We start from the raw sequence: 13,145 nt of genomic DNA, 5'->3' as shown, positions 1-13,145 counted from the left end.
AAAAGAGATTTCAAAAAGTTCAGCCAAATGTGTATATAACCCCATGGACAAAGACATTAAAAAGGATAATATTTCTCTGGAGGATTGAGAAGTTATCACAAACAAAATTCTTACCATGTAATTGAAATGATCATTATAAAGAACAAAAGAGATAGGCATAGAAAAGTACATCATAAAAAGCTTTCCAATTAATTCAGAGTTTAAAAGAAAACATAGAAATAGAAAGATTTTGCATGAACAAAATAAATCAAGATAGTTTAAAGACTGAAAGTTGATTAGATGAAAAAGCTTGCCTCAATTATCTCTTATAAAGGTCTGAAAACCAAGATGTATAGGAAAACAAAGCAAATATATGAGCAAGTCATTCCTTAATGGATAAATGGTCAAAGAAGATGAAAAAAACTTCTCAAAGAAGAATGAAACTATTATCAAGCACATGACAGACTGTTCCAATTCACTAATAATAGAAATAAGAGTAAATGAAATCAATCTCTAAGGTTTCTTCTCACAGGCCTCAATAACAACTATTAAAGAAAAACAGAAAACCAGAAATAGTAAATGTTGGAGAAGCTTTATGAAGGGATGTACACTGTTAGTGCAACTGTGAAGTAGTTCAACCATTCTGGAAAACAGTTTGGAAATTTGAAAAAAAAAGTAACTGACTCAGATATCACATAGCTGGAATCCCCAAGGAGGTCAAAGACAGAAATAAAGGTTTGGTATACATAAAACTGTCATCACAGCGTATACCATAGGGCAAGGAAGTTATGCTAGTTGAATTAACAAGGCCTTCTGAGGGAGAAACAGAAGGTGGTATGTGCTGGTCAAATCAAATCACCATTACCTTTCCTCAGACCAGAACTAAGACAGAACAGCCCTGAGAATAGCAGTGTCTTCCAGACTACCTGCCTTGTTTCCAACTCAGTCCACACAGTCATAGCCATCATCCAAGGACTTACCCCTTGTGGAGATACGACCTGGCAACTGCTTCTGCAGATTCTGTAGCCCTTACCTCCTCAGTAGCCATAGCTACTGAAGATCTGGATATGAGCATTTTTGCCAAACAAATCCTTGGCACTGTTAAATGGTCCAACATCAGAAAAAGATATGGGAGGGGGCAGTTAGGTGGCGCAGTAGATAGAGCACTGGACCCGGAATCAGGAGACCTGAGTTCAAATCCAGCCTCAGATACTTGACACTAGCTGTGACCCTGGGCAAGTCACTTAACCCCACTGCCCAGCCCCGCCTCCCCCAAGGAAAAAAAAGAAAAAGATATGGCCTTTTTGCCACTTTACCCTAAAGACCATGGGGCCTTTATATATGACTTGTAACTGAAACCTTCTTTATATGTTATCTTACCTACAAAAATGTGAGCTCCTTGAAAGCATGGACTGTCTTGCTTTTCTTATTTGTACTCCTAGCATTTAGTACAATGCTGTGCACATAGTTAAGTGCTTAATAAAAGCTTTTACATTTTTTTATTGATCCATTCATTCATTTGTTCATCTTTCTATAGAAAAATGTGAACTCTTTGAAGGACTATTTTTTGTTTTGTCTTTTTATCACAATAACAATTAGAGAGCAGGTATACAATAAAAACTTAATGGATTAGATTGTGTTATATAGGCATTATATAGGCATGTGTTATGTAGGAATTCAGATGAGAAAGTTATGATTACTAGGAATCAAGTTGGGTTTATTAAGAACAAGTCCTTTCAAACTAACCTTATTTTCTTTTTTGAAAAGGTTACTAAGACTAGTAAATGGAGACATGTTACACATATACTGTATGTAGATTTTAACAAGTCACTTAATTAGTATACTTTAAGAAACCAATTCTGTTTTAACTGCACCCCCTATCCACTAAGGCAAATCTTTAGAACTCTAAGTTACAGAGAGGAGTTCCTACATTGAAGATATCATAGGTCTTTGATATATTTTTTGTCTCATGATCATCTCTTTCTAGATGGCTGGATATTTTAACAAGAATACTCTGAGACCTGTCTGATACCAAAGAATCATATTACTTCAGTCTGATTAGTCAAGATAAAGTAGTATCTACCTACCTGAAAATTATAGCATAGGTATTGATAAAATGTCTCTGTGCAAATCTTTTCATAGATAAGGACTATGGGGAGCTCATCTAATCTGTTCAACAACTGCTGGTATTGAAAAAGAACTTGATCTATAGATAACCTACTGTGTGAGAAGGGCATAGGCTTGTCATGAAGCATCAAGAAGTGGATTTTTTTTACATACTCATCTCTCACTTTCTAATAAATACAGTGTTTAATCAGAAATTCATTATTTTCACAAATATCTCTTTCACTATTAGTAAAAATGGCATTAATGTGTTCAGATTTATGAAGACTTTTTTGAAATCAGATGTGATACAGTAGAAAGAACACTGGGCCTAAAATCAGGAAACTAATATATGAACTGACATAGGGTCTGACTAACAAGCTTATGAATTTTAAACTCTCTAACCCTTAGTCTTAAGGGCTGAACCAAATAAACTCTAAAGTCCCATGCTCTTGTTGAAAAAAGATTATAAAGTATAGGAAATATCTATATATCTATATGTTTCTTGTAAATAGCTTGTTTATCCAATAGTCTCATCAACTATTTGAGGGCAATGCTTATACTTAATAATTTCCATGTACTTACCAACAATGTTTTACTATAATATGTGAATAAGAAAGAATTTAAATCCTACCTTATCCATAAAACCTTTCCTGACAATTCCCCAACCTTAAATGATTGCTCCATCTCTAAAATTTCTACAACAATTATTGTGTGTGTAATTTTAAAATTAATTAATTTATAAACAAATAATGCCCTGACTGGTAAAACCTCCTTTATTATTTTCAAATTGTTATGTTAATATATTGGTACGATTTAACTCTAATATTTTCCTATGTCTTATCTTCCCAACTAGATTGTCTGAAGTGCAACTAATGTAAGACCTTACCTCTTGTGAGCAGTCAATAAACACTTGTTTTTGGTGTTGATTTTTTAGGTCACTGGAATACAGTCTAAAACCTACTGGCCACAGCTTTGGACTTTGGTTAGAATATATACAAATCCCAGGAATAAGATCTATAACCAAACTCTTCTTCCAGAGATTATCTTACTAGAATCTGAACTGGACTAGACAACAAAGTTCTTGAATTTACACAGATTTGAAGAGAAGCATTGGTTCAGTATTACAGAGTTCAAAATGTCCACACCTAATATAATACTGCATCAACTTCTAGGGGAAGAAAAGGGGAATTTCATTAATCTTTCTATTTGTTCATTGTTAGGATGACCAGAAAAAAAAAGCAAGGAAGAAAAATAGAGGAGGGCAGTAATTACGAAGAAGATACTTGTTAAGAATATAGAATATGAATACTTACATTATTGCAATCATGATTTTATATTCCTTGGAAAGAACTGGGAAGGAGAATGATGAGTGAAGAAAAGGATTAAAAGTAGGAAAAAGGAAGCATAAATAGTCAAGACTAGGATTTTATGGAAAGAGAAATTAAGTAAGAATAAAAATGAATACAAATTTATCAGTCTTTATAAAGTAATGCATTAAATATAATAGCAGAATCTTCCAGTTGTTTTAAACAAATGCTTCATTCTTAATTTCACCTTCAGTAACTTCAATATGTAAATACTGTATTAATGAAAATATAGGACATGAAATTATGTTATATAAACTAACATAAATTTTCACTGAAAAATTGAAAATAAAAATTTATAAAATCAGATCTAAAAGCATGTAATAATTTTGCATTAATTCAAGGGAAAAAGGCACTTAATTGAATGTTTTGCAATAATATTAAGTCAGGCAGTTCAATGATTAATGTATTTCTAAATGTTCAGTTTTTTAAAACCTTCAGATATCATTAAACTGAAAGCCAAATGATTCAATAGATGATAGGGCAACCTTGTAAAATATTTATCCCAACAATAAAGTTGATACTTTTGTTGACAGAAATTTTTCTGTTATGTTCTGGCTTTAAGCAACCTATGAAGTAATAGTGTTCATCTGTTAATATTTTTTTGGTCACCTAGTCATCTTTTGAAATAAAAATGTACCAAAAGGGCAGTTGGGTGGTGTAGTGGATAAAGCTCTGGCCTTGGAGTCAGGAGGACTTGAGTTCAAATCCAGTCTCAGACACTTGACACCAGCTGTGTGACCCTGGGCAAGTCACTTAACCCCAATTGCCTCACCAAAAAAAATGTACCAAAAACATAAGCCCATACTCTGCTATGCCAAGGACTTCAGGATCTATACTATGACCTTTTTCTAATGTATGTGATATGGTTGAAAATGAACACTCCAAATTTTCATGTTTATCATGTTTCTATTTCCATGGTAGTACTCTTCCGGAAAAGTCAAATCAGAAACTTTCAATTAATGACCATAAAATCAATAACAAGAATTATTTAGTTATTTTTATTTTTCATAAAACATTTTTAAAAAGAATTGTGAATAAACTTAAAATGAGATACCTAGCTCAAAAATTAAATCAGGCCAATAACAGCATATGAGAAATGATGATGATATAAAACTTAACATACTTCTGAAACTAAGATTAACAAAAACATAATTTCAAGGATATCCCAGTATCTGAACTCTTTTTCTTATATCTAGAAATATAGAATGTCTGATCTATTTGCTACTTCTTCATTTGTACAGATGCTGGACTACAGAAGCAAATTTATAAGTAGAGGTTATATATAAAGCACCACAAAAATATTTGTTTTGTTTTAACATGACAAGAATACTGAACAATTTCTTGGTGTTTCCTTCTAACATATATGAATAAAATCTCAAACTTAAGGAACTCAGAAGAGGTACTGCAAAAAAAAAATGTAGCAAAAATGGAAGTTCTCTTACCACCACTGTTTAACCTAATCCTATTAAATGACTCATCCACTTAACAGGATTTATGCAGTATTAAGCCTTAAGTAATGTGCTAAAAGCTTTTTGCCTCAAGACTTAGAATTACATATAGACATACATACCATTATTGAAGTATGTCGAATATCTAATGCATAATTGTCATCTCCGTGATGTGTATTTAATTTTAAAAGTTTGTTGAAGTTCTCTTCTTTAATCCCAAGATCACGAAGGCCATTCATCACTTTTCCTTCCAATTTCAGCATATCCAGAATACTTAATATCCAAAGAAAAGAAATAAGTACATATATTATTGATATGTAATTTTAAAAACCGGATCTATAATTCCACTGCTATAGGGAATACCTGCGGAACAAACTCTCTCTACCAATGCAAACCAGGACCTGCTCTGAAACTTATCGTCTTAGCTGCTTGGTCATTGAGAGGTGAATTTGATCTAGTGACAGTGTGTCAGAAGTGTGACTTGAATCCAGGTCTTCCTAACAACTGTGCCATGTTGCTTTTCATATGCAAATAATATTACAAAAAATTTGGTGAAAATCCTTCATAGCAATAAAAATAACTTAAAAACACAATAGTACTAAAGTACTTATTATTCTTATATTAAGCTTTCTTTTTTGGAGGCTCTGTGCTATCTGATAAAGAACATTATTTGACTCAATCATCATCCTTTATTTTACCAAGACTTCATTTGAAATATAAATAACATAGTTTCTACCAAAAGACGAATTAGAAATTTCATTCATTATAGCATACATATATTGAATATATCCTTGATGATAGTATAAGAAAGTATTAGATAGGAATTTGCAAACAATATTTAACATTAGATTATTTCTTTATAGTCATATAATTTATTGAAACAAAGAGAATGGCAAAATTTCACTGTCCTTTATTTGCTCAATCAACCAGTCGATAAACGTTACCCTTACTAAGCCACTGGGCATTGTACCAAGTTCTGGGGACACAAAGAAAAGTAAAAACACAAAAACAGTTCTTGCCCTCTACATATATAACCTAATTAGGGAGATGATATGTAAATAAATAGGTTTACACAATATATATACAGAGTAGAGTAACTTTAAGAGAGGAAGGTTCAAGTGGTTGGGGGAACCAGGAAGGCCTCCTGCAAAAGGTGATATTTGAGTTGAGTCTTAAAAGAATCTAGAAATGTCAGAGGCAGAAACAATGAAAAAATTCTAAGCAAATACATGGCAAAGACAGGAGATAAGAGAAATAGCAAGGAGAATGGCATTACTGGAATGTAGAATTTATAGAGGTGAGTAAAATGTGAAAAGACTTGAAAGGTAGGAAGAGCTTAGGTTGTAAAGAGCCTTAAGTACCAAAAACAGTGCTTTATATCTTATAGTAGAGCAATAGGGAGCCAGGGGGGTTTATTGAGCAAGGTTACACATATGCTTTAGGAAAATTATCTCAGCAGATGTAAGGAGAATGGGTTGGAGTGGGAAGAAATTTGAGGCAGGGAAGCCAATTAGAAAGCTATTGCAACAGTCTAGGTGATTCATTAACTGAAAAATAAATTTAATAAATGAAGAAAAATAATCATCACTTAGGATCATTTTACAAAAATTTTAATCTTACACTGAAAAAAAAATAAAATGAAGGTGATATATTTTGGCTTATTTCCTATTTTTAGTATACTGATGAAACTAATATCTGGTGATTCAGTCTTTCTTGTTTGGAATTCATCTACAAATCTAATATAACTTCAATGTGCAGTTACAAAACTGCCAAAATTGTTAATGTCAAATCAGAATTCAATTAGAATTAAATATATATTTGGTACACCTATGAAATTAATATCTGGTAATTTAAGATTCAGTTATGTTTCGAATTCACCTTCAAATCTAGTATAACTTTAGTGTGTAGCTACATAACTGCCAAAGCTGTTAAAGTTCAGTTTTAACAATTCAATTAGAATTAAATATATGCTATATACTACCATTGTGGGAGGTGTAACAAACGATATGGAACAGAGTGATGCAGGATGGGTTGCAATCTATACCTTTGGAGAGAGGTATTCTTTTTCTAAAAAGGCAATGACACGATCATTAATGATTAATTTGTCCAAGGGATTAAGGTTGGAGCCACTGATAGAGCTTTCTTGTAAGTAGAAAAACCCAGCACACAAGAAGTCAGGGTGGTCAGAAGCTTCTCAGGTTTGAAACATGCTTCCTATCAGAAGCACCACCATTGTAAATTCAGAGAGAGAGGAGCTTTGCTCAACTGAATAAATAAAATATCCTTGCTGGATATGCTTTTTTTGAGGTTGTTTAAAAAAAAGCCCTCCTTCTGTTAAAAGTTACTGTCTCATTTCATTCTAATGTGCGCTAGGTAGCATGGTGGATAAAGTACTGGCTTTGGAGCCAGGAAATACAGAGTTAAAATCTTGCCTCAGTCACATACTAGCTACATGATCACTGGTAGATAGTTTGAAACTCTCTTAGCTTTAGTTTCCTCAGCACCTACCTCCCAGAGTAATTGTAAAACTCAGATGAGATAACTTATATAAAGTGCTCTGTAAAGTGCTCTAAAAGCACTATATAAATGTTGTTATTATTCCCAAAACTGAACTCCTATACAGACCCAAATCAGGCCAGATAGAGAACATCTCCCATTGGTGTAGATTTCAATCTGTCTATACTTCCTCCTCTTGGGCAATATTGATCCAACATCCTAAACCTCCCCTTAGGTCTTTTCTACATTTTATAGTACAATTGCAGCATTTAAATTATAGAGCTTTCTTAGAGCTGTACATCATGTATGCATGATACTGTTCTGTTTAAACTGTTTAAACTGTTCTGTTTAAAGGTTTATTGATTCATTTTTGTCATTTTTAAATACCATAAACTCTTCCCAATATGCCCTCAGTACAAATGTTGAACCCTACTTTGTCAAAAGGAGAAACAATTAAGCAAAACTGATTGACAAAAGGACTGTGACCAACTGTATATGCAATATTTCAATCCCATAATCTCCCACCCTTCTACTAAAAAACAGGAAGTTTGTTTTATTGTCTATTCTCTGAGACCAAGATTCATCATTGCATCGTCTGAGTTCAAATACTTTTCAGTGTTGTTTTCTTTTACATCATTGTAATTATTCCATTTGTGGTTCAAAGGTTCTGTTTGCTTCACACTGTGGTCGTTCTACAAATTTTCCCATGTTTCTCTCAATTCCTCGTGATTTTTTCTCAAGGCATGATAATATCCACATAACACACAAAAAATATAGAGCTTTTATCCCTCATTTTCTTTTGCTCTGAGTGGCCCACAGCCCTTTCAAGTTACATATTTCCCAAATGTAATATTTTATGCTACTGCTCACACATATACCATCATTTAGAAATACGTTGCAGCCTACCTAAGTGCACTCTCCATATGTATCATCTCTATTGCACTATAATTCTTTTGAAACTTTTATTCTTTGGGTATTGTGGGGTCCTAAATGTGCAATAACACAGCATCACCAAGAGAATAATGGTTTTTAAAAAAATGATTAAAAGTATTGTACAATTTTACAAATGTACTCCAGTCCTCAGTCTTCCTCCTGTTCAATTCTGGGACCAACTCACTGACCCTGTGCAGTACCAGGTCCCAGTAAATATTTTTTGTATTTTATTTTCATATTTATTTTCAAATATATTCTTCCCTTAAATGGCAAACCTTTCCCACTAACAAAAATTTTAAAGGGAAAAGAAAAGTTCAGCAAAACCAACCAATACATTGATTCTACCTAAAAGCATATAAAATATTGCATGTCCATTATCCCCTTGGTCAGCAATGAAGGGAGGATCATTTTCTAATGCATTTTCTTCTATTTTTCCTTCTTTTGATTTTGTTTAATTGATTCCTGAAGTTATATAGAGTCATTAGCTTCTACTTGCCCAATTCTAATTTTTAAGGGATTATTTCTTCAATTAGCTTTTGTACCTCCTTTTCCATTTGGCCAATTCTACTTTTTCAGGAGTTACTTTCTTAAGTGAATTTTTACGTATCTTTTTCCATTCTTTGTGCTTCCTTTACCAGGCTGTTGACTCTTTTTTCATGATTCTTTTGCATAACTTTCATATCTTTTCCTAATTTCTCTTCTATCTCTCTTATTTGATTTTTAAAATCCTTTTCAAGCTCTTCCAGGAGAACTTTTTTGAGCTTCAGACCAATTTTTATTTCTCTTTGATCATTTAAATTTCTCACTGTCAAAAGTCTTTAACATAAGAATTTGGTATGATTTTATCAAAGTAGATGACATTAAAGAAAAGGCATCACCATTTATTTTGCTGCTGTACCTTAAGTCTTGTAAGACCTTTCCATTTGATTTGCAGCTGAAACATTTCATACCATATTTCACTGCATAATCGTCACCACCACATAATCGTCATACCCTGTTTTTTCAGTCCAAAAATCATTGCATAGTTGTCTTATGGTATAATTCTGTTCGTCGTGCCACTTAAAAGGTAAACAGAGCAGCAATGTATTCACCAATGGCATATGGATACATATTTATCTCTTGTGCATTGTGAGCAATGAGCCATGAGCAATGAAAATTCTCAGTGCACGTGCATTGTCAGTATTCAGTTTTAATGTACATTCATGAGTATTGTACACATCCTAATCTTGCACCAAAGGCAGTTTAGTAATAAATGATTTTTAAGTACTACCAGCACAATTTTTTTAAAAGCTTCACATAATGGTCATACTCCCCTTTTTTGCAAAAAAATTTCGCATAAAATCTGCGACAGTTATGTAGTGAAATATTATTTGTGTTGTCTTCATTAGAATGTGAGCTCCTTGAAGGTAAGGACTTTCACTTTTCTATTTGTTTTCCTGGTGCTTGGCACAGTGCTTTGCATATAGTAAGTGCTTAACAAAAGCTGTTTTCCATTACATTCATATACTACAACTTGTGGAATTAAAAATCATATAAAAGTGAATGTTGAAAACTATCTTTAAATGTAACTAGAAAAAATAAAATACTATTAAGTGGGGGAAATGCTATATTCATTACCAGATATATTGTAGAAAATATTCTTATTTAGGTAACGATTTGACTAGATAGGTTCTGATAAATCTTGCAATTCTGAAATTCTGTAATGTTATGTACTAGGAAGATTCCCTCTCTTCATTCCTTGTATCATAGTTTCAATAAACATCTAGGCCCAAGAAAAGTAGGACTTAGTGAAAGGAAAAACTGAATTATGTATGCTTTCTCTTAGTTTCCCAGTTCCTTAAAATTACTTTCACTTTCTACTCCTAAGAAGACTCTATCAGTTTCAGTTTCTAGCAGAGTGGACATAATGTACATAGGAAACACTTGATAAATGATTGTTGATTATTTTTTTTTCTGAAAAAAGCTTCTTGGATGTTCAGTCAAATATGGAGGAGTTGATTTGCTAAGGTCAGAATTCCATTTATCAGTGGCCCTTTTGCACTTACAATGAGGAATAGCTGGGAATACAGTTAATTAGATCACTCATATCAAGTTCTCTCTTAAGGTCTCTACCTTACCACAATTTTCTCGTTTTGCACAATTCCTTAATTCATAGTTGTGGCTCACTTTCCTTCACCTCATGAGCAATAATAAATATGTTAAATGTAATACACCTGAATGTGCACATAAAATTTTTATTAAGAATCTGATTCTTACCTAAATGGATCATGAACGTCCAAGTCAATCTGAAGACCATTTATAAATAGACGAGCATCACCTGGCTCAATTTCAAGTCTATCACGGAGACTCTTAAAATAGAACAAGAACAGACTGAGATGAGAATGAAAATGTAAGTAAACATGACAACTATACATGGTTTGTGGATCTTATTAGCCCATACATATGACCAAGGTACCCAGGATAGTTCCTGATTCAGAATACAAATGAATGGATATATATGGGTAAAATGCTCCTGTACCTTTCTTATGCATTGCTCCTGCCATCATTACTACTAGTAAACCTAGTATAAAGTAGAGTTGGTAAGAAGGCTTGAGGAGCGTAGAGATGAGAAAGGGTCTTCCTCCAATTCTTACCCTATTCAACAAAGGAACTGCCCAGAAATTGCTGTTCATTCACCTTTCATAATACTAGTAGGTTTAGGCTCTTACAGAGAAATGTGGCAAGGCTGGTTTTAGGCAAAAATTCAGAGACTGACTTTGACTTCCATCCTTTTATTTTCTCTGGCCATTTTCTATCTCCTGACTCCAGCATTTCCCTGCTTCCTTAGTGCTCAGTGTCCTCATGGCTTCATTATTTCCTTTCATATTCTCGACCTCCATATGAATTCTGTTATAATTTTGTCATTCATAAAGTATCTACATAGAAATCCAATTGGTAGAGAATGAAATATATAGACTAACTTGAATGGCATTGTTATTTTTATTATATCGATGTAGTTTTGCCATGAACACTGAATAACCCTATACTGTACTAAAAATACTTCTTAAAAACCTACTTGTTTCTTTTTTGTTGACTTTTCACTAAAAATGAACATAAGAATATTTATGAAAAGCCTACTTATCTTAAGGCCTTTGCCAAAATACAATATACTTTATTGTCTGGCTAATTTCTATAAGGGTATTTAATAGTTCAACTTTATATAAAGTTTCACATAAACAGGTTTAACCTCAGACACTTTGTGTACAAATATTAATTTTATATACAATTATATTAGCTTGAACAATGTTCATAGGATCATAAATTTAGAGTAGAAAGGGATCTTAAAGAACATATAATCCAAAACCACTCATTTATAGAAGGGAAAAATATAAGACAAGAAAAAGAAGACCTGTCCAACATCACAAAAGTATTGCCATATTATTCTGTATTCAGCACTGGTGGATTATGGTGATTATAATGCAGATTTCTGAACTCTGCTTTTTTGCTATTTTTGTATCTATGATTTCTTCAGTGTAAGGGACCACTGAACAGAACCTCTCTTCACTAATGCATGTAATAAACTTCTGTAACTTATAATCTTAAATAATTGCCTGGGGGCACTGAAAGGTCAACCTGACTTGTTCATGATCACAGTTAGTATGTGACAGCAGCATGATTTGAACCTGTCTTTCTGGTTCTGAGGTTTACTCTCTATTCACTACACTATGGTATGAGAAGGTATTGAAAATTTAACAAAACATAATTGAAGGAGACTTCCATTAATCTAAGATTTCATTAGTCTGAGTACTTCTACGAATGTATACTGCAATCTTCTATATCTTACTGGACTTTTTAAGGAATTGTTGTAGTAAAGAAAAAAAATCATTAACTAATGTTCAACCTTCTGGTTATAAGTCACTCCAGATTCAGCTAGGCTGATAGACATAATCTATCAATGGACCCATGTGCAAAGCCCAGGTTTCACCAATTTCAACAAATGTACATTAAGCACGTCATACATGCTAGGCATTGTGCCAGGTTCTCAGGCTACAAAGACAAAAATGAAACAGTCTCTGCCCTCAGTGAGCTTTACTCTATTGAGGGAAACTACATGAATAAAGATAAGTAAAAGTAAATATATACAAATTAATTTCAGGGAGGAGAACACTAACAACTGGAGGGATCATAGCAGGCTTCATGTAGGAAGGTGGTACTTGAACTGGGTTTTGAAGTTAACAAAAAATTGATAAAGCAGAAGTGAGGAGGGAATACATTCCTAGAAAAGCCTGTGAAATGTCAGACATGGGAAATGGAATGTCATCAAAAGAGAAAATGGAACCTACTAGAGATTTGGTGGCCCTGAAAATCTTGAGGTATCCTCCACAACACCATGAGTAAAATTTTAAAAGAGGAAACTAAGTATTATAATAACAATGTGCTGCTGATCATAAGATGATGCTAATGAATCCATCATCTGTGAATACACACTCCCCCCAATTGTATTGATGGATCTATGTTTCTATATCAACATTCCTTTGCCAAAGGGATAGGTTTGCAAGATGGCTTACTAGGCTTAGGGGATTTTGTATGTAGGCTAATGAAGCAAATTTTACTGGCTTTTATGGTGATCAAATCCATGATTGTGGGGGTCCTCACTATCCAAGTGAAAACTTCTTTAAGCACACTGATCAATTTGTTTATCTTTCAAGATAGTACTGTGAAACAGGGCAATACAACTAATAAATACAATAAACTTTAAAAAGACAAAAATAGATAAAAGAATGGATGAAATGATTACCAAATATACATTAAATGTATAAATATTATCAAAATATAC

At 33.1% G+C, this 13,145-nt stretch overlaps 1 protein-coding gene across 1 annotated transcript in view; it reads right to left on the bottom strand.

Annotated features, from left to right (window-relative positions):
* Nucleotides 1-13,145, bottom strand: part of UGGT2 (UDP-glucose glycoprotein glucosyltransferase 2) — a 212,746-nt gene that overhangs the window by 123,711 nt on the left and 75,890 nt on the right. Inside the window, exons 11-12 of the mRNA XM_027855699.1 lie at nt 10,586-10,677; nt 5,023-5,173 (exon numbers count right to left, since the gene is read on the bottom strand). Of these exons, the coding sequence (XP_027711500.1) occupies nt 5,023-5,173; nt 10,586-10,677 (243 nt within the window). The remainder of the gene's footprint in view (nt 1-5,022; nt 5,174-10,585; nt 10,678-13,145) is intronic.

Source organism: Vombatus ursinus, unplaced genomic scaffold, assembly GCF_900497805.2.
Source record: "Vombatus ursinus unplaced genomic scaffold, bare-nosed wombat genome assembly UNPS02011014.1, whole genome shotgun sequence".
NCBI lineage: Eukaryota > Metazoa > Chordata > Mammalia > Diprotodontia > Vombatidae > Vombatus > Vombatus ursinus.
The sequence above is the reverse complement of the archived record's forward strand: the minus strand, read 5'-3'. Positions and strand labels throughout refer to the sequence as shown.